Raw genomic sequence first — 18,681 nt, forward strand, 5'->3', positions numbered from 1 at the left:
GCACGGCCGGGGTCACAAATCACGGTCAGGGCTCGCTGCTCAGTCCCTCTCCTCCCAAGTGCACATCCCTGCTCCTGCAGAGCATCCCCGGTGCTCCCGGGTGTCACCCTGCAGTGCCCCACGGGGACCCTCACACAGATCAGTGGAAGTTACAGAATCGAGGAATTACATCGTGAATAAAATTCAAAGTTCTGTCACAGAAGCACAGAATGGTCTGGGATAGGAAGGACCTTGAAGATCACCTGGCTCCAACCTCTGCCGTGGCAGGGACAGCTCCTCCAGAGCAGATTGCTCTCTCTGTGGCTGTACCTCTCTCAAACACAAGGCAAGGCTCGCTGTTGGGATCATTTCCTCTCTTTTCCTCTCTCAGCTCCCAGCCGGAGCGGGAAGCTGCCCCAGCTCTGAGCCAGGTTCTGCCACCGTGGATCCTTTTCCCCACCTGAAATCAGGGCTGGTAAAGAATATCTTGTATGAAATAATTGGAAACCCTGGAGTGAGAAAGGCAGCAGGAAGGGCCGTGGGATGTGTCAGTCTCCATTCTGGAACGCAGGTACAGCTGTTTTACAGTGCGGGGCTGCTGTGCAGCTCCTGCTGCTGCCACAGATCTGCAAAGACACCTGTCCTGCCTCTGATCGCTCCACCTGCCCTCCCAAAAACTGATGTGCCTGAAAGCGCTGTCAGCCTGATCTGAGACCCACCCCAGGAGGTTCACGAGGTAATTCCTTGTGTAGAAAACACAGGACTGCAGTTGTGGAGGCACATGTGAGGTTAGGAGGGGGATGCCAGAGTCATTTCAGGACACAAAGCAAGGGCTGTAGACAAATATACCTACACATATAGGTATAAAATTAGACCAGCCAGTCAGCTGGGGAAAGCAGATGCGTTTTCTTTTAGCACGAATCACAGACTCAAGGACTGGTTTGGGTTGGAGGGTTGCTTAAAGCTCATCTTATTCCAACCCACCCCTTCCACTCGGCCGGGTTGTTCGTGCCAACATCAAACGCGGCCTTGAAGGTTACCTCAGCCCTCGTTTCGGTCAAGCTTTTGCTGTAGTGGTGCGTTCCGAACATTTCCAGCCCAAATTCCCGAAAGGAGAGCGCACCGCACCCCCATCCTGCTGCATCCCCAGGCGTGCGAGCGCAGGCTCCAGGCGCATTCCCGGTGTCCAGGTGCATTCCTGGTGTCCAGGCGCATTCCCAGCGCCGGTGCTGGGCGGGGACCGGGCGGGGTCCGTGTCCCCCCGGGGTGATTCCGTGTCCCCGGAGCCCCTCAGCCCTGCCGATTTTTCCTCCCTCCCGAGCGCCGGCGCCGGGCGCGAGCTGCCGCCAACCACAGAGTCTGGGCGGGACGGGCGGCGCGGGCGGGGCGCTGTGTCGGGCCCGCCGGCGCCGGCGCCGTGCGGTGGGCGGGAGGTGAGCGGGGGGCGGCGGGGCCGGGCCGGGACCGGTCAGCTCGGACCGGGAGGGGAGCCGGGGGTCAGGAGGGGTCAGGAGGGGTCAGCCCGGGCCCGGGGGTCAGCACGGACCCGGGGGGGGTCAGCTCGGACCGGGAGGGATCAGCTCGGACCGTGAGGGGAGCCGGGGGTCAGCACGGACCGGGAGGGATCGGCTCGGACCGGGAGGGGAGCCGCGGTCAGCCCGGGCCAGGAGGGGTCAGCTCGGACCGTGAGGGGACCCGGGGGTCACGAGGGGTCAGCCCGGGCCCGGGGGTCAGCACGGACCGGGGAGGGGTCAGCTCGGACCGGGAGGGATCAGCTCGGACCGGGAGGGGAGCCGGGGGTCAGCCCGGGCTGGGAGGGATGAGCTGGGACCGGGAAGGATCAGCTCGGACCGGGAGGGATCGGCTCGGACCGTGAGGGGAGCCGGGGTCAGCCCGGGCCCCGCTCTGCGCTGCCCTGCGCCACCGCGCTCCGGCCTCCCCGCTCCGGCACCGCGTGGGCGGCCGGGGCTCCGCGCGTGGCCGCGGGAGGGACGGGGGATGGAAGGGCGGAGGAAAGGAAGGACGGGGGATGGAGGGACGGGGGAATGGGGGGATGGAGGAAAGGAAGGACGGAGGAAAGGAAGGACGGGGGATGATGGAGGGACGGGGGAATGGGAGGATGGAGGGACGGGGGAATGGGAGGATGGAGGGACGGGGGAATGGGGGGATGGAGGGACGATGTTTCCCGGCCCCTGGCGAGGGGGACGCACGGCCCGAGGTGTTCGGGGCGGCGGGAGCGCGGTGCAGCCCCGGCCCGGCCCCGCTGCCCTCTCAGCCCGCAGGGTCCGCAGCCGCTGCAGCCCAGCCCGGCCCGGACTTCCCGGGGCCGGGGGAGCTCCAGCGCCGGGGGCCGGTCCCTCTCGGTGCCCGGGGGCTGCGACAGCCGCTGTCACCCGTGAGCTCATCCCTGTCCCAGGTGGGCTCATCCCCTACAGGATTCTGTGCGCTGCCCACGCACTCGGGTGGTTTTCTCATGGTCTCCTGTCCTGCTTTTCCAGGGATTTGGGAACGGCTGCTGTCACGATGCTGGGGTTAGAGCACACGGAGTGAGGCTGAGTCAGAGCCAGAAGGGCCAAACACGAATTCATGCGCTTCTCAGCTTGCTTTTAATGTGAGTCTCCTCATTAAGCATTGAACTTTTCCAGAAGCTGATGGTGAGCTCATTCCTGCCCTGATGTTTACAAGTACAGAAGAGCAGTAGGGTTTCCCCAGTTCTCAGAGAATCTCAGAGCCCTTTCCTTCGAGTGTTACCTGTGCAGAGCCCTGTGGGAACCCCAGGCCATGCTGCATTTATCACAGAATCATAGAGTATCCTCAGCTGGAAGGGCCCTACAAGGATCATCAAAGTCCGGCTCTTTTTGCTGTGCATCTGGTAATTAATTTTCAGTGGGGTTACAACGGTAACAAAAAATACCTTTTGCATTTTTTCCATAAAGACCTGAAATGAGCTCCTGTGGAACAGGAGCTCCAGTGGCTCTGGGAGGGAATGCACAGCCTGACTGCTGGGCCACGCTCTTACGTGTTTCATGTGGATCAGGCCCAGGAGTCTTTTCCTGAAGCCTGACTGAGGAACTTTGTTCTGGTTGGCTGGGGGATTTTTGGGGTGTTATTTTTTAATGTGAGCACTGTTGATTAGCTGATATGAAAGCAGTAAGCAAACACTGCTGGGTTTACTGAGCTTATTCTGTGCAGTGTAGCTCAATATTTTGCAATTGGGAGGGTTGTGAAACTGGCTTTCTGTTGGTTTGGGAATACACATGACTGTGGCTGAATCTGCCAGGAAGTTCCCTGGCTAATTCCCTCTTTTCCATGGCTCTGGAGCAGCCTGGCCCACCCAGACCCTTCCCACTCCTCACTGGGCACTTGCTCCTTGGCTGCAGCACAGCAGGGGCTGCCAGGCTGCAGCGGGCAGTGTGTCAGTACCTCTGGTTCCTGGAACAAAGGTTGCTTAAGAAGTGTAAATACCCTTTTATTGCACTGAAAAACTTTGTCATCTGCGTTATAACCCCACAGCAGGGGAAGGGAAACCAGATAATCATTTATTCTGCAGGCTCTTTGCAACTGCCAGTGTTGCTGGCTGGAGTCCTTCAGTGAGTCCGTGGAGCTCAAACTGCGAGGAAAGAAGGGAGGGAGGGGAGACAGCCACAACAGAGAGCTGGGGAGAGGGGTTGAACTTACAGACTACATTACAGCTTGTCTGGGAGCAGGAATTACCACACATGCCCGTGTTTTATCTGTTCACAAACAGCAGCCAAAGGCTTCAGCACAGCCAGTGGGGCAGGACTGCAAACAGGGATGTGCTGGGACATTGCTGGCTCAGGCACTTTCGTTTTTTTCTCTGTTGTAATTGGGTCTTTCCTCTGGTTTTCCAGGAAGGGAACAACCTGCCTTATCTGTCCTGCACGCCCGAGCACTGATCAGAGTCACAGGAGCGAGAGCTACACTGGGAGAGGCTGTGCAGGAGAAAAATTCCCAGCTGCTTTTGCCACCGTGTTCTCTAAAGCTCCCGTGTTACAGGTGAGTCTGCTGGAGAGAGAAACACAAGATTGCAACAGAGCAGTTCAAGCTGCAGACAGGGAGAGATAATCCAGATGTTCCTTGTAATTATTTAGTTATAATAATTTACTGACCAGAGCTCAAAGTTTTTAAAGAATAGCATTGTGTGCTGTGAAGGCTCAACTAAACACAGCTTCAGAAAATGAAATTAAAGGAAGGAGATGGCCAGTGTGAGAGGTGCTGAAATAATACCTGATGTAACAAGAGCAGCACAGTGGATTAGTCACCCATACAGGAGTGACTAAACTTCTCTTTAGTGACATTACATTTCTTGAGATGCAAAGTCATTGCTGTGTTTCTCAGTAGAAGTGCTAAATGTGTCTTTTCTCTTAAAAACAGCTTTATTTTGAATAAATAAGTGTGAGCAAAGGGACTTTTTGGCCTGGCTGCAATAATTTGAGTGAGCACTGCGTGGAGAAGGTCAGAATAGGATCTGCCCTTCAGTGGCAGAGGTTGCAGGAGGCAGAACACAAACCCCAGGCTGTCACCTAGCCACAGGCACAGCCACCATGAGGCAGCAGCTAGACTCACATCAGTCTGAGGACTAAACTTCTTCAGAGCTGTTCTGTCACACCAGTCTCCCAGCAGCCATTAGAACCCAGTTTGTTGGTGGTGCACAGGAGCCATTAAGTGAAAGAAGAGGAGCCTGGGACTGCCAGTGGTCGTGTTTGTCCCCGAGCTGCTCTGACAATATTGACATGAAGCCATGCCAAGACAGCCCAGCACTGTTTGAGCAAAGTCCCAAACAGGGCGTTGGAAGCAGGATTCAGTGTGCAGGCACGTGTGCTCAGTGTGCAGGCATGTGTGTTCCTTTGTGGCCAGCTCTGAGATTTGGATGAAAATGGGTTTCAGGTTCCTTGTGCAAAGGCACTGACACCCCCTCAGCTGTGGGAACAGGGCACATGCTGCCCAAAGACCTTCAGCACACACTGCCTTCCACTTCTGGTGTGCAGAAGGAGGCTGCAGGTTTGTCAAGAACCCAAATTACTGCCTTGATTCAGATCATGGAGGGGGGGAGAGACTGTTGGGTGGAGGGTTCAGGCAGAAGCCCTTGGCTCTTCTGGGGAAAGCAGGTATCTTGTACTGTGTTTTGCAGTGCTACAACATGGATTGATTTGGGGTTTTATTCCTGACTTCTAGTGTTCGTGGCTCTGCCTCTTCTCCCCTAGAAGATGCTGGGAAGGATCCTGTGCACGGTGTTGTTCGTGGGAGCCTTCCCATCCCCAGCTGGAGCATCCCAGGGCCACATCTCTGTGGTCCTGCTGGGAGCCACAGGTGATTTGGCCAAGAAGTACTTGTGGCAGGGTCTATTCCAGCTCTACATGGACCAAGTGAGCAGTGGCCACAGCTTCACATTCCACGGGGCTGCCCTGGCAGCTCTGGAACCAGGGCAGAGGCTGATGTTTGACGTGCTGAAGAAGCTGTCCTGTCCCCCCGACGAGGCTCCCAACAGGTGTGCAGTGCTCAAGGACCAGTTCCTGAAGCTGAGCCAGTACCACCAGCTAAAGACAGCTGAAAACTACACAGCTCTGAGCAGAGAGATCGAGACCCTGCTGCACCAGGAGGGGCTGAAGGAGGCTGGGAGGATCTTCTACTTCTCGGTGCCACCGTTTGCCTACACGGAGATCGCCCGGCACATCAACAGCAGCTGCCGCCCCCCTGCCGGAGCCTGGCTGCGCGTGGTGCTGGAGAAGCCCTTTGGCCACGACCTGGAGTCGGCCCAGCAGCTGGCTGCAGAGCTGGCAGGCTTCTTCAGGGAGGAGGAGATGTACAGGGTGGACCATTATCTGGGCAAGCAGGTGAGCAGTGCACAGCCCCTGCCAGGCTGAGGGGCTCTGTGCCTGGGAGACTCTTGGTGGTCAGTTCTGTATCTGATGAGAGCATTGTTCCCCTCCCAAATCTGTGCAGAGCCTCTCATTGTGATCCAGAGCCTCCATTTTCTCCTGGAATCCCGTCCTGTTTCTCTGTCCTGTGCTGCTGTCCATCCTCTGGGAGAGCAGAGGGAACATGCAGACCAGAGCAGGGCTTCCTCCTGTTGGAGTGCTGAGAGTCCATTCTGCAGAGCAGGGCTGGGCTGTAGGGCTGGGCTCTGTGTGCCTGGAGCAGAGCTGCAGAACTCCTCTGGCCTCCTCCCCAAGGTCAGGGCTTTGGTTTCGCTGAGTAAGTAGCACCTGTCCTCCCCCAGCTCCACATCTCATTACACACAGGCCTCTCTGCTTAGCCATGGCTTCTGGAAGCACTCCTTCATTTGATATGATAAGGAGCTGATGTGATGTCAGTTCTGTGGGATGCTTAGGGGAGGGTTTCTTGCTGCCCTGTGCTGCACTCTGGGCTGGAAGGATTGTCTGCTGCAGGTACAGCTCAGGATGTGGAGCTGCACTGTCCCAGAGGAAATGTGTTCAAGGACATCCCATCCTTCTTTCTCAGGAATGTGATGCCACACTTTAAAAGCAGCCTGTTCCAGCCATGGCAATGTGGCCGGGTCAGCATCTCTACTAAGAGCGGGGATTTCTTCTGTTTTGTTTTTGGGGGTTTGTCTCCCCAAAAGAACAGATGGCTTTAGTGGTGTAAGCATCAGAACTGATTTATTTCAGCACTTTAGAACCTTATATTAGTCCCAGGATGGTCTGACTCAGCCCTTTGTCCTCTGACAGATATAAATTGAGTGCTCTGCAGTTTGTAGTTTAGCCTTTTCACATGAAACCTCAAAATGCCTCGAAAAGACCTTTAATGTCTGCTCTGGACAGTCACTGGTGACCCTGCTGTGCATCCCTGCAGGCTCTCCTGCTGCTTTCCTCCTCTCTGCTCTGCTGCCTGTCTGCTGGATGGGACACTGAGGCAGAGGCACTGTGGGAATCCACTGAGCTTTTATTGGGTCTTTGAATTTTTCCCTTCCCAGGCTGTGGCCCATATCCTGCCTTTTCGGGATCAGAACCGACAGTTTCTGGACCCGATTTGGAACCGACATCACGTGGAAAGAGTGGAGGTTGTCTTGAAGGAGACTGTGGATGCTAAAGGTTGGTGAGACGAGTGTGCAGGGTGAGTGAGTGAGAAGTGACAGGTTCATTAATAATGGGGAGGTGGCCCTTGAGGTGGGGCTGGTACTGAAATAAAAAAGGAACAGGTGAATGGTGTGTTGCTCCCTGCAAACAGAGGGACTATCCTACACTTCCTGTGCTGGAAACTGACTCACTTCCAGTGTTTCTGCCTCTAAGAAAAAAATCCATTTGCAATTCATCTGGGAGCAGGAGCAGAACCCCCCACCTTCTGCTGCAGAGCTCTGGGGGCATTGCTGACCTTTCTATCCCAATTCTTGGTAAACAGCACTAGATTTGGATCTGATGCAGTCTAAGGCCACTTCGGCTCAGTGCAGCAGTGATGTGCAGTTGTACCAACCCTTTTGAGCTGCTGTCCTGTCAGACACCAGGCTCACCCCGAGTGTGCCTTTGTGCTGTTCTTTGGGAGCTGCTGTGCATCCTGCCTGGATGTTTCTGGCCCCTGGGTCAGTCTGGCTTTCTCTGCCTGCTTCTTTCCCCGCCTCTCTGTAGTAGGAAGAGCACTGCAGAGGGACAGTCCCAGCCCAGAGCGTGGGTCTCCTGCTGAAGGACACGGCTGCACTGCCTCCCTGCAATGCTGCAGCATCCCCTCTGCAGTGCTCAGCACAAAGCTCCTGGGCGGGGCTGCCACCCACAGCACTTCTGGGCACGGCAGGTGCCCTGGCTCCTGCACCATCTGGATTGCTTCCCTCTCACTTTACCTCTGCCTCCCTCCCTCAGCCACCACAGACTCAGTTAATGCAATTTTATCAAACTTGGAGTGGTAATCTTTGGTTTGGCAGCCCAGAGCTCACCTGAGCCTCTTTGTGGGAGAGGGATGCACTGCAGAGAGATCCAGGGAGAACGGCGCTGTCTGCACACAGCCCCAGCCGCTCCCTGTGCCCTCTCCTCTCTCAACAACTTTGTAATTCATCATTTGATGTCTTTTTTGCCCTGTGCAGCTTCAGCTGGCAGCCTGGCTCCCAGCAAGTCTGCAGCACTGATTCCATTACTGCGTGTGCCTTTGGATTAGAGCGGGGGACATAAATTCTCAGTCAGTAGGGGAAGCCTGTGTCATGATGCAGCCTGCTGCTGGTGACACACAGCCTTGAGTCACTCCAGAAGTGCACTGGCCTTCTCCCACTGCTCCCACCTGCATGAGAAGCCAAGCAGGGAAAGGGGAGCGTGGCTCTGTGCACAAAGTTTTGTCTCCCAAGGGCATGGCTCAGCCAGAGCCTTCTGAGGACAGGAAAACCATCTAGTCCTGCTACAGCAGTGACAACTTTCACTAGGACAGGTTGTCCAAAGCTCTGTCCAACCAGACCTTGAACACATCCAGTGACAGGACATCCACAGCTTCCCTGAGCTTGATTGCTTCAGGTTAATTGCTGGGTGAGGAGAGGAGCTTGGAGCTTTGCTCTCCCTGGCACCCACAGTGTGGTACAGAGAAGGGAACTGCTCACCTGAGCAGCATTTTGCCTCCTCGCTGTGCCCAGGCCGCACCAGCTTCTACGAGCAGTACGGGGTGATCCGGGACGTGCTGCAGAACCACCTCACCGAGGCCCTCATGTTCCTCATCATGGAGCTCCCTGCCAACGTCAGCAGTGCCCAGGACGTGGTGCAGCACAAGCTGCAGGCGTTGCAGTCCCTGTGGGGCCTGGAGAGGAGCAGTGCCGTGCTGGGGCAGTACCAGGCCTACAACAGCCAGGTGCAGGAGGAGCTGCAGGAGGCAGAGGGCTACGTCAGCACCACACCAACCTTTGCAGGTGAGAGTTTGGGTTGAGCCCTGGCAAGGGGAGCAGTCAGAGCTGAGGGGAGCAGGAGATGTGAACCCTTGCATGCACTACCAGCTCCGTGGCTCTAGAGCTCACTGCTGACTCAGGGATGTGTCCAGGCATCCACTGACGTGGGAACTGGGAGCTGGACAAGAGAACACTCTTGTCGTGGCAGTTAACCAATGATCCAGGGAATGGGAAGAGGAAGAACTAAGGCCCATTCTTATAAAATCTCTGCACTGTTTTTAGAAGTGGCCTGTAAACTCTTTTGCCTTTTCATAAAGTAGAGTTGCTCTCTGCAGCTGAGGGGTAAAGCTTTGTTCTCTGTGATGGGTGAACCACAAGGCCATCTCTAGCCATGCTGTGAACATGAAGAGAATTGTCTAAATGATGTTCGTGCTCAGAAACTGGTTTCCTGCAAGATGAAAGGAGGCTGAACAAGTGGGATAGCTGGGAGGGACCACAGCAGGGGAGCTGGAGAGAGTGAGAATCACAGAATGACCTGGGTGGGAAGGGACTGTAGAGATCATCGAGTCCTGGGTGGGCGGTGGAGTCCTGCAAGGGCTGAATGTGGAGCTAAAGACGCAGTGGCTACCAGAAGAGCTGAGGAGGGAGAGTAATGGGCAGGTGAAGGAGATGCCCTGGAGTGCCTGCAGTTCAGCTGTGGGGTGGGGTCTGTTGTTGCAGGTGTGCTGATCCACAGCGACAGCCTGCGCTGGGAAGGGGTCCCGTTCCTCCTCACCTCCGGGAAGGCTCTGGACGAGCGGGTGGGTTACGCCCGTGTCCTCTTCAAGAACAGGGCCTACTGCACTCAGAGTGGCACCCTGAGGGACTCAGGGCACAGCCAGTGTAAACCCAAGCAGATCATCTTCTACTTCGGGCACGGCGCACTCAACACCCCTGCAGTGCTGGTGAGCAGGAACCTCTTCCAGCCTGTCATGCCCAAACACAGCTGGAAAGAAGCAGAGGTTCGGTCAGACCTGCACATCTTTGGGCAGCCGCTGTCTGATTTCTACACCTACAGCCCTGTGAAAGAGAGAGATGCATATTCTGTCCTCATCTCCAACATCTACCACGGCAGGAAGGATTTCTTCATCACCACAGAGAACCTGCTGGCCTCCTGGGCCTTCTGGACACCTCTGCTGGACAGCACCGCCCGCCAGCCCCCGCGCCTCTACCCCGGGGGCGTGGAGAACCAGCAGCTCCTGGACTTTGAAATGCTGGGTGGGGGAGTGGCGTTCACCCTGGCAGAGCCAGCGCAGCTGCTGACCCCCAGCGGGCAGATGCCAAGTGATTTCAGGGCAACCCAGTCCAAATTCCGGCACAGTCCCCTGGTGTCGGCGTGGGCCGAGGACCTGATTTCCCAGCTGGCGTCCGACATGGAGGAGGCAGCGGTGAGGAGCGTGGCTCGCTGCGGGCAGTTCCACCTGGCCCTGTCGGGCGGCTCCAGCCCCACGGGGCTGTTCCAGCGCCTGGCCAGGCACCACTTGGGCTTCCCCTGGCGGCACACCCACGTGTGGCTGGTGGACGAGCGCTGCGTGCCCCTGACCGACGGCGAGTCCAACTTCCTGGGGCTGCACAGGCACCTCCTGCAGCACGTCAGGCTGCCCTACTTCAACATCCACCCCATGCCCGTGCACCTCAACCAGCGCCTCTGCGTGGAGGAGGACGGCGGCGCCGAGCTCTACGCCAAGGACATCGTGGCCCTGGTGGCCAACGCCAGCTTCGACCTGGTGCTGCTGGGGGTGGGCACGGACGGGCACACGGCCTCGCTCTTCCCCCGCTCCGAAAACGGCCTGGAAGGGGCTCCCACCGTGGTGCTGACTGAGAGCCCTGTCAAGCCTCACCAGAGGATGAGCCTCAGCCTGCCCCTCATCAACAGGGCCAGGCAGGTGTTTGTCCTGGTTTTGGGCAAGGGCAAGCACGACATCACCACCCTGCTCAGCAGAGTGGGCCGCGAGCCCAGGAAGTGGCCGATCTCGGGTGTCAGCCCCAGCTCTGGCCAGCTGGTGTGGTACGTGGATTATGAAGCTCTGCTGGGCTGATGCAGTGTCCCTCCTCCCTTGTCTGCGTGGCCTTTACAGCCCGGATTTTCCTGCACCATGTCCGTGTTCCTCTGTTGCCGGCGGCAGCTTCATCCCCGGCACCTCCAGCCCTCTGGGAGATCCGTGGCCTGCAGCTCCTCTGACATTTGAGCCTGGAGAGAGCTGGGCTCAGTGTCCAGAGCTCAGGAGGAGCCAAGAGCCCAGGGCAGCATTTCTGGCTCTGCTCTGGCTTCTGACTGACACTTTGGACAAGTGACCTCACCTTGAAGTGCCTCAGTTTCCCTGTCAGGCCTTTGTGCTTATCGGCATGTAACTACCTCAGGGGCACTACGGGAGACTCCTTAAATCAACTGCCAGCCAAATTCTTTTAAATGGTATGTAATTCTCAGGCTAAAAGACAGTAACAACACGTTCATCCCCTGCCCTGCTCAGTGTGGCTGGGCCGGGGCTGTTGCTCAGTGCAGTGAAGGTTGTGTGCACATGGATGTGCAGAGGAGTGGGGCAGCTCACAGAGCTGTCGTTTGCCAGCACTGCAATAATTACTGAGGGAAAAGCTTGGTGCTCACAGGAATTGTTGGGTTTAGCTAGCAGAGAAATCTTTACTTTTTAAACAAAAATGTCCATGTTAACTTCATTCCAGTTCTTTCGTATTTGGTTTGAGGGAACAAGTTTTAGTGAAAAGCTGACCTATGAGAGAGTAACTATATTGTTATGAATAATGGAGTTTATTCCTGTCTGACAGGTGGCTGTAGCATTGGAGTTTGCTTATTTTTGCACTCTTGCTTGGTAATACGTGGCTGGAACCTCTTGAAATAAATAGAGGTTTATTTGCACTTTTAAATAAGCACATAGGGTTTTTTTCCCAGGGAACTACTGTTCTTTGCAGCAGAAAATAGGGTTTATTTGTAAAGTGTCTATCTAGTGGGTCACCCAAAAATTCTCCTAGGTTTTATTAAAATCCATTAAAAGTTTCCACATGTTTTCCTTTGGTGAATGGAGCTGTCTGGGTTGTTTGGGAGATTTGTATTTTTATTTTTTTCACACAGACAATTCCTGTTAAACTCTTTAATACTTAGCATTTGCTAAATGAAAACCAAATCTTTTTGAATATACAAGATTTATGACTGGAGAGACTGGATGGGAAGAAGGGTTAAAGGAGCAACAAATCCGATGAGGAGGAATGGTAGCAATCCACTGGGCTGTAGGCCAAGGAAGCAGGGCTATTTTTATTTTGTGAAAGTTATTAATAGAAGGTGTGCACCTACTTGAGAGCTTGTATTAACCTTTCTTTGCAAAGGCAGCTCCATGGAGTAACTTCTTACAGTCTGTTTCTCCCATAAGTGATTATTGATACCAATTTTTATGAATTTTTTTCATGTCAAGTGCATTCCTACAATTCAATGGTGTGATTATTTATGTGTTTTACAGAAAACTAACACTGGAAATAACTCATTTTTCACTTCAACTTTTATAAATGAAATTGTAAAATCTTTTTTTTTCCCCATGAGTAAAGTTTTATGATTCTTTTCATGTTGTTTAATGAATGAAGAATTATATTTATAAAAAATAGTTTTTAACAAGAAGTGTCTTTGAGTTTCTTCCAGAGACAGGTGGTCTTTCGCTGTCCTCCTGGTGAGTGAAGTTCTAGGTTTCAGTTGTTGCAAAGTGGACATTGTGGCTGCAGTATTGAATGTTTACTCTGACTCTTGATTGGTTTTTTGGTGTCTCATCCAGACAAGGCCCGGACTTCAAAACAAGGAGCAGCCAAAGCCCTTTTAAGGTGAGAAGATGGAATCACCCAGTGCTGTGCAGGGTCCTGGAATGGGCAGGCCTCAGGAAAGTCTCCCCTGATCCACATTTACTCCCTGAGTTGCATTTCCATGGATACTGTCACCACAGCACGGAGCTGCTTCCTGACACAGTTTACAGAACTGCATTCTTAGCTCTGGGCTGTGGATCTGTGAGCTCAGAGCTTCCAGCACCAGCTGAGCTGGGACTCGGGGCTGGCAGGGCCCTGTGGAAGGTTCCAGAGCGGAGTCCTGGCCTCCACTTCAGCCAATTCCCAGAGGAAAATCTCACCTGACACCTTCATGCCACAGGAAGAGCAGGCACAGGGTGCCTGGGGAAGGGGAGGAGGAGCACGGCAGCCTCATCCCAGTGCTCCTGGGGAAGACTTTCGTTTTCCTGGCAAGGGGAGGATTTAAATCCGAGGTTTTCTGGCTGTACTCCTGCTGATTCCCCAGTGCTGGTTTCCCTGGATGCAGCTGGAAGGGCTCTGCCACTCACTGCTTTGCAGGGCAGGGATGTGGGGCCAAAGCCTCCCCAGATGCTTCAGGAGTAGCAGGATCAGTGCATGCCCCCCAAGCACGGGGAGCAGAGGTGGTAAAAGGAGCAAAACTTTCAGTGTCTTAACACTTTTTTAAAACAACTGTTTTGGTGCTGTGCTCTATTTACGCTTTGTCCACAGCTCAGGGCAATCCTTCGTGGGATTTGAGCCTCCAGATTCGCTGCCTGCCTCGGCAGGGATGTGCTTTAGTGCCTTCCTCTCCCAAAAAAACGATTGGAAGTGTGTCCATTGCCTAAAAAGGGGCCAAGAGAGGAGAGGGAGCGGGGAGAGCAGAGAAGAGCCCAAATCAGGAGCTGCAGCGACTCGAGCTGCCCCTGGAGCTGTCTGGGCTGCAGGATGGCCCCAGTGCAGTGCAGCAATGCAGAGCTGCCACTGGAGCTACAGCAATGCAGAGCTGGCACAGGAGCTGCAGCAATGCTGAGCTGGCACTGGAGCTGCAGCAATGCAGAGCTGGCACAGGAGCTACAGCAATGCAGAGCTGGCACGGGAGCTGCAGCAATGCAGAGCTGGCACGGGAGCTACAGCAATGCAGAGCTGGCACGGGAGCTGCAGCAATGCAGAGCTGGCACCGGAGCTGCAGCAATGCAGAGCTGGCACGGGAGCTGCAGCAATGCAGAGCTGGCACCGGAGCTGCAGCAATGCAGGGCTGGCACAGGAGCTGCAGCAATGCAGGGCTGGCACAGGAGCTGCAGCAATGCAGGGCTGGCACAGGAGCTGCAGCAGACTTTGCCTCAGTTTCCCCTGATTTTTCTCCCTTCCCGTGGCATCTCCTGGCGCATGGCACAGCCCGGGCTGCGTGGCTGCTGCTGCAATCTGTGCACGGACACACAGTGCTCTGCAGGAGCCTTGCTGGAGAGCCAAGGCCATTTTTAAAGAAGGTTCCGGCGTTTTTCTCGTGCTTTGCTTTCGTGGGTGGGTAAGGAAAGGGCTGGCACAGTGTCCGTGTGTTGGGAGATTTGCTCCCAGAGAGGAAGGCAGCGAGATCGTGCGATGTGAGCGGGGGAACGGGAGCTCAGCTCTGGGGCTGGAGCTGCAGCCAAGGTTTGGGTATTGCCCACGTGGAGAAGGAAAACCTGGAGTCAGATGCTGGGGAAAAGGGGAGCTTGCCCTCAGGGACTGGGAGAAAATGAGAGGAAGAGACCAAACACTCTGTGTGTGTCTGAGGTGTGCATATCCCGTTTGGGAATGTGCTTGTGGGATTAATAATTGGGGAAAACCAAAAAGTCTGCGGAGGGAGGGAGGGAGGGAGGGAGGGAGGGAGGAAGGAAGGGAGGGAAGGAGGGAGGGGCGGGAAGGAGGAAAGAGGGGAGGGAAGGAGGGAGGGAAGGAAGGAGGGAAGGAAGGAGGGAGGGAAGGGGGGGGGGGAGGGAGGGAGGGAGGGAGGAAGGAAGGAAGGAAGGGAAAAATCTCCAAGGGTGACGAGGATTGACCTGACTGTGGCATCGTCCCACGGCTTTGGCAGAGCACAGTCTCTCAGCATCGCTCTGGATGTCCCGTGCTGGGAGGAGTCGGGACGCGTTCCGCGGCTCCCCGGCCCTGGGAATTGCTGGGTCGTGGCGAGAGCGGGGCCGGAGAGGCTGGGCTGTGCCGCTGAGCCTGTGGGTGCCTGGGCTGCCCTGGCCGTGCAGTAAATCAGGTCCCGGGTGCTCCTGGGCTCCTCTCTGGATCCAGCGCTGCCGGCAGCAGAGGGTGCTGCTCGCCCGTGCTGCTGCAGCCTCTCTTGCAGCCCTGCGCTGCCAGGGAGCCTCTGCAGAGCCCGGAGCAGCCCGGCTGTGCCCGCAGCAGTGCAGGGGGAGCACGGCCAGCTCCTGCCCAGCCTCCTGCTCCCCTCTCCCGGGAGCTGCTCCACCGCTGCTGCTCCTGGAGCGTCCTGCCTGCTGCCATTTCCTATTAATTTCCATCCATCCAAAAGGCAAGGAGCTCGTTTCTCTGCTTTCCCAGTCCCGGTGGCTTCCCGAGCCCGGTTTGTGCTCAGCTCCCCAGTGGCACAGCTGGCACAGCTGGCACAGCTGGCACAGCTGGCACAGGGTGTCCCGCAGCCGCAGAACTCCTGCCAGCCGGGAAAACACCGTGATGCTCACCCCGAGTGAAGAGTCCCGCACAGGGACAGCTAACCCGGCACACAGCTGCGCTTCTAAGTGTTGTTTTAAAAAGAACAGGCAGCAAATTCTGCATCCAAGTGCTCCCGTTCCATATATCCCATCCTTTAAGGCATCTCCACATCCAGCACCCCGTGCTGAAACAGAAAGGCAAAGGAGGTGAGAGGAGACATCGCAGCAAGACTCTGCTCTCCAGGTGAATGTAAAGCAAAATACCTGGGTTCTACTTTAATATTTTTATTTTTTGTAAAGGAAAATTTCATTCAGCAGCCTCATTTACTTGTGTTGTGTGAAGTGCTGTGTTGGCTGTGCTGACATCTCAGTTCTCAAGAAGGGACTAAATGAAGATGACAAATTCTTCCTTTTCCTGCAAAGCGCCTCTGGGAGATGCCTCTCTTTTCTCCTCCATCCCACTCTCTTTTACTCCCTTTTCCACCCCATCTTCCAGCCGAGGAGGGTTTGTTGATTGTCCTCTAGGCAGGCATGGCAGGGTTTCTCGCTGCTGTTTTCACAGCCTCCGTGTCCCTCAGCACACGGGGCTCCTCCGGCTTTGTGGCTGCCCTGAGAGGAGCTCATTGTTCTCTCTCTGTTCCATTGTCTCCCTCAATGCCCGCAGCACCAGCATGGTTCTGGGCAGAGCTGCTGATCTCTGACCCCTGCTCTCCCCAGGGCACAGGGAGCTCCAGGATTTCTGCTCTCCCCAGAGCCCAGAGAGCTCCAGGATTTCTGCTCTCCCCAGGGCACAGAGAGCTCCAGGATTTCTGCTCTCCGCAGGGCACAGGGAGCTCCAGGATTTCTGCTCTCCCCAGGGCAGAGAGCTCCAGGATTTCTGCTCTCCCCAGGGCACAGAGAGCTCCAGGATTTCTGCTCTCCCCAAGGCACAGGGAGCTCCAGGATTTCTGCTCTCCGCAGGGCACAGGGAGCTCCAGGATTTCTGCTCTCCCCAGGGCAGAGAGCTCCAGGATTTCTGCTCTCCCCAGAGCCCAGAGAGCTCCAGGATTTCTGCCCACCCAGCTTTGTTCAGCCCCTCCAAATGCAAGGCAATGGGATCCCCTTTGTTTCTTGTTTGATCTCCGCCAGCCTCCTGCTGCAAGGGCAGTGTCAGGCAGCAGAAATCACATCCACAGCCTGTTCCAGCCCCAGAGTCCGTGCTGGGAGTCCAAAGGATTTCAATATTTACCTGCAGACACTCAACAGGGACGCAGTTTTCAGAGCGTGGATGCTCATCCCCGTCCAGACCCCAGAGCTAATCTACTCTGCTGAATGCTGGCCACAAGAAAGCAGGCATGCCAAGCCATTCCTCCTCCCACCTTCCTTTTAATAGTCCTAGCATAAATTCACAAGGATGGGAGCTGGAAAGGTCTCTGCTAATCCAGGCTCTGTCCCCAGTCAGTTCTCCAAAAAGGCTTAGAGAGATTCCATTGCAGGATCAAACACCGGCCCTTGCCACTCACCCCCCTCTGCCTCTGATTGTGCTGTTGTTTGAGATGTAGACAGTGCTTAAAGCGAGTGATTGAAGATCAGCAATTCTTGCTTCTTGAGGAAGCAAGAAAGTCAAATATTAAGGAAATAAAAGCAGACAAGATTCCATAGGAGCTGTGATCTCATCTGGCGAGAAGCCACCACAAAGCTGAGAAGTTCTGCTCCAGCACTTGTCACGTCTGGTTTCCTCCAGCTTCCCTGCTGCTCCTACAACTCCTCCACCCCACTTCTCCATGAAATTCATGGGGGAAAGTAACTTAAATATGAGCAGGATCAGGTGGAAGCAAAGTAGTTTTGAAAAAGCTACCCAAATATGTATCTATTTTACATGAACCCTCCTAGTTTTTTCTTTTGGAGGGTGTGAAAGAACATATTTGTGCTATATCTAGAATCTCCCCAGTGTTTCTGGTCAGCTAGAGTAATACATTTATTCTGATGTGAATGTGTTTTTTTAAAGGACCACGGTGGCTGGCATGGAGCAACTATTCCCCACAGACATCAAAATAATGCTCAACAAATTAATGCCTCAGTCCTGCAAAGATATGAGGACACATGAATTAACTGTGCTCCTTTTCACATGTGCCCCGAGACCACGAGTGATGAGAAATGTCAAGACCCACACTAATGTCCAATCCTAAAAAACTCCAGCAGCGCACAGGGGCATTCATTCCACACTGACTCAGATGGCAAGCTGCCACCTCCTGAATCACTGCCACCACTTCCTGCAGCTCCCAGGTGCTCCGTGGAGGTACCCCGTGCAATTTGCTGAATTTATGACAATCCAAGGGTTTACAGCTTGAGCAGTATTGCTACAAACAAGTCTTTTTGTCTGGAAACAGTGAAAATTTCATCATCTCAAAGGGACACAACCGGGGCAGATTTGTCCAAAGGGTTGTTTTTTTAATGAGGACTGAAACGAACAGAATTGTACTTCCCTGGTTTATTTTGGTAAACAAACGAGTCTTTAAAAAGCAAACAGGTATTCCCAGGAGTGGTTGAAGCAAATCACAGAATCAGTTAGGTTGGAAAAGATCTCTGGGATCATCGAGTCCATCCTGTGACATAACAACACCACATTGACCGGAGCACGGCACAAAGTGCCCCGGCCGGGCGTTCCTAAAACACCTCCCGGCACGGAGACTCCGCCACCTCCCGGGGCAGCCCCTTGCAGTGTCTGATCCCCCTTCAGGTGCAGAAATGCGGTGCGGATGTGCGGACACCGAGGATGGGACCCATCCCCGAGCGCCCGCAGATGCCGGCACCACGCCCGGGACTCGCCGCTGGCTTCGGCCCGGAGCGAGCGTGAACAGCACCAAAACAGCCCAAATTTCACACAGGAACGGTGCTGGGTGCCGGGCGGGGATGGGAACGGGGATATGAACGGGGGATGGACACGGGGGATGGGAACGAGGGATGGACACGGGGGATGGACACGGGGGATGGAAACGGGGGATGGACACGAGGGCTGCCGCTCTGTCCCGCGATGCGCGACCTCCGCCGGCGGCATCGCCCGGCTCTGCTGCTCCCCGGCCCCGGCCCCGCTCCGCTCCCGGCCCCGCTATCGGCACAGCCCCGCTCGGTTCCCGGCCCCGCTCCGTTCCCGGCCCCGCTATCGGGACAGCTCCGCTTGGTTCCCGGCCCCCCTATCGGCACAGCCCCGCTCCGCGCCCCGCCCCCCTCCGTTGCCCGGCCCCGCCCCGTCCCCGCCCCCGCTATGGGCGCAGCCCCGTACCGCCCCCGTCCCCGCCCCGTTCCGGGCCCCCCCCGCCGCCGGAGCTGCCCGGGCGGAGCGCCCGCGCCCCGGGCCGTGCCGGGCGCGGAGCGGGGCCGGGCCGGGCGCCATTTGGGCCATGTGATGCCGGC

The 18,681-nt window shown here is 55.6% G+C and overlaps 1 protein-coding gene across 2 annotated transcripts; it reads left to right on the forward strand.

The window, feature by feature from the left end:
• Positions 1-1,393: 1,393 nt before the first annotated feature.
• Positions 1,394-12,459, forward strand: H6PD (hexose-6-phosphate dehydrogenase/glucose 1-dehydrogenase). Of its 2 annotated transcripts, none has more exons than XM_088066625.1 (7): positions 1,394-1,412; positions 2,478-2,590; positions 3,852-3,996; positions 5,176-5,834; positions 6,935-7,052; positions 8,567-8,836; positions 9,533-12,459. In XM_088066625.1, the coding sequence occupies exons 4-7, from the start codon at positions 5,208-5,210 to the stop codon at positions 10,888-10,890; spliced, it is 2,373 nt and encodes a 790-aa protein (XP_087922751.1). In that variant the 5' UTR covers positions 1,394-1,412; positions 2,478-2,590; positions 3,852-3,996; positions 5,176-5,207; the 3' UTR covers positions 10,891-12,459. The 2 variants fall into 2 exon arrangements, with proteins under 2 accessions (XP_087922751.1, XP_005530508.2); XM_005530451.3 differs by lacking the exon at positions 1,394-1,412 and adding an exon at positions 2,210-2,395.
• Positions 12,460-18,681: the final 6,222 nt, after the last annotated feature.

This window comes from Pseudopodoces humilis, chromosome 24 (genome assembly GCF_049639895.1).
Source record: "Pseudopodoces humilis isolate 2021_Gansu_Grassland_sample_001 chromosome 24, ASM4963989v1, whole genome shotgun sequence".
In the NCBI taxonomy this organism is placed as follows: Eukaryota; Metazoa; Chordata; class Aves; order Passeriformes; family Paridae; genus Pseudopodoces; species Pseudopodoces humilis.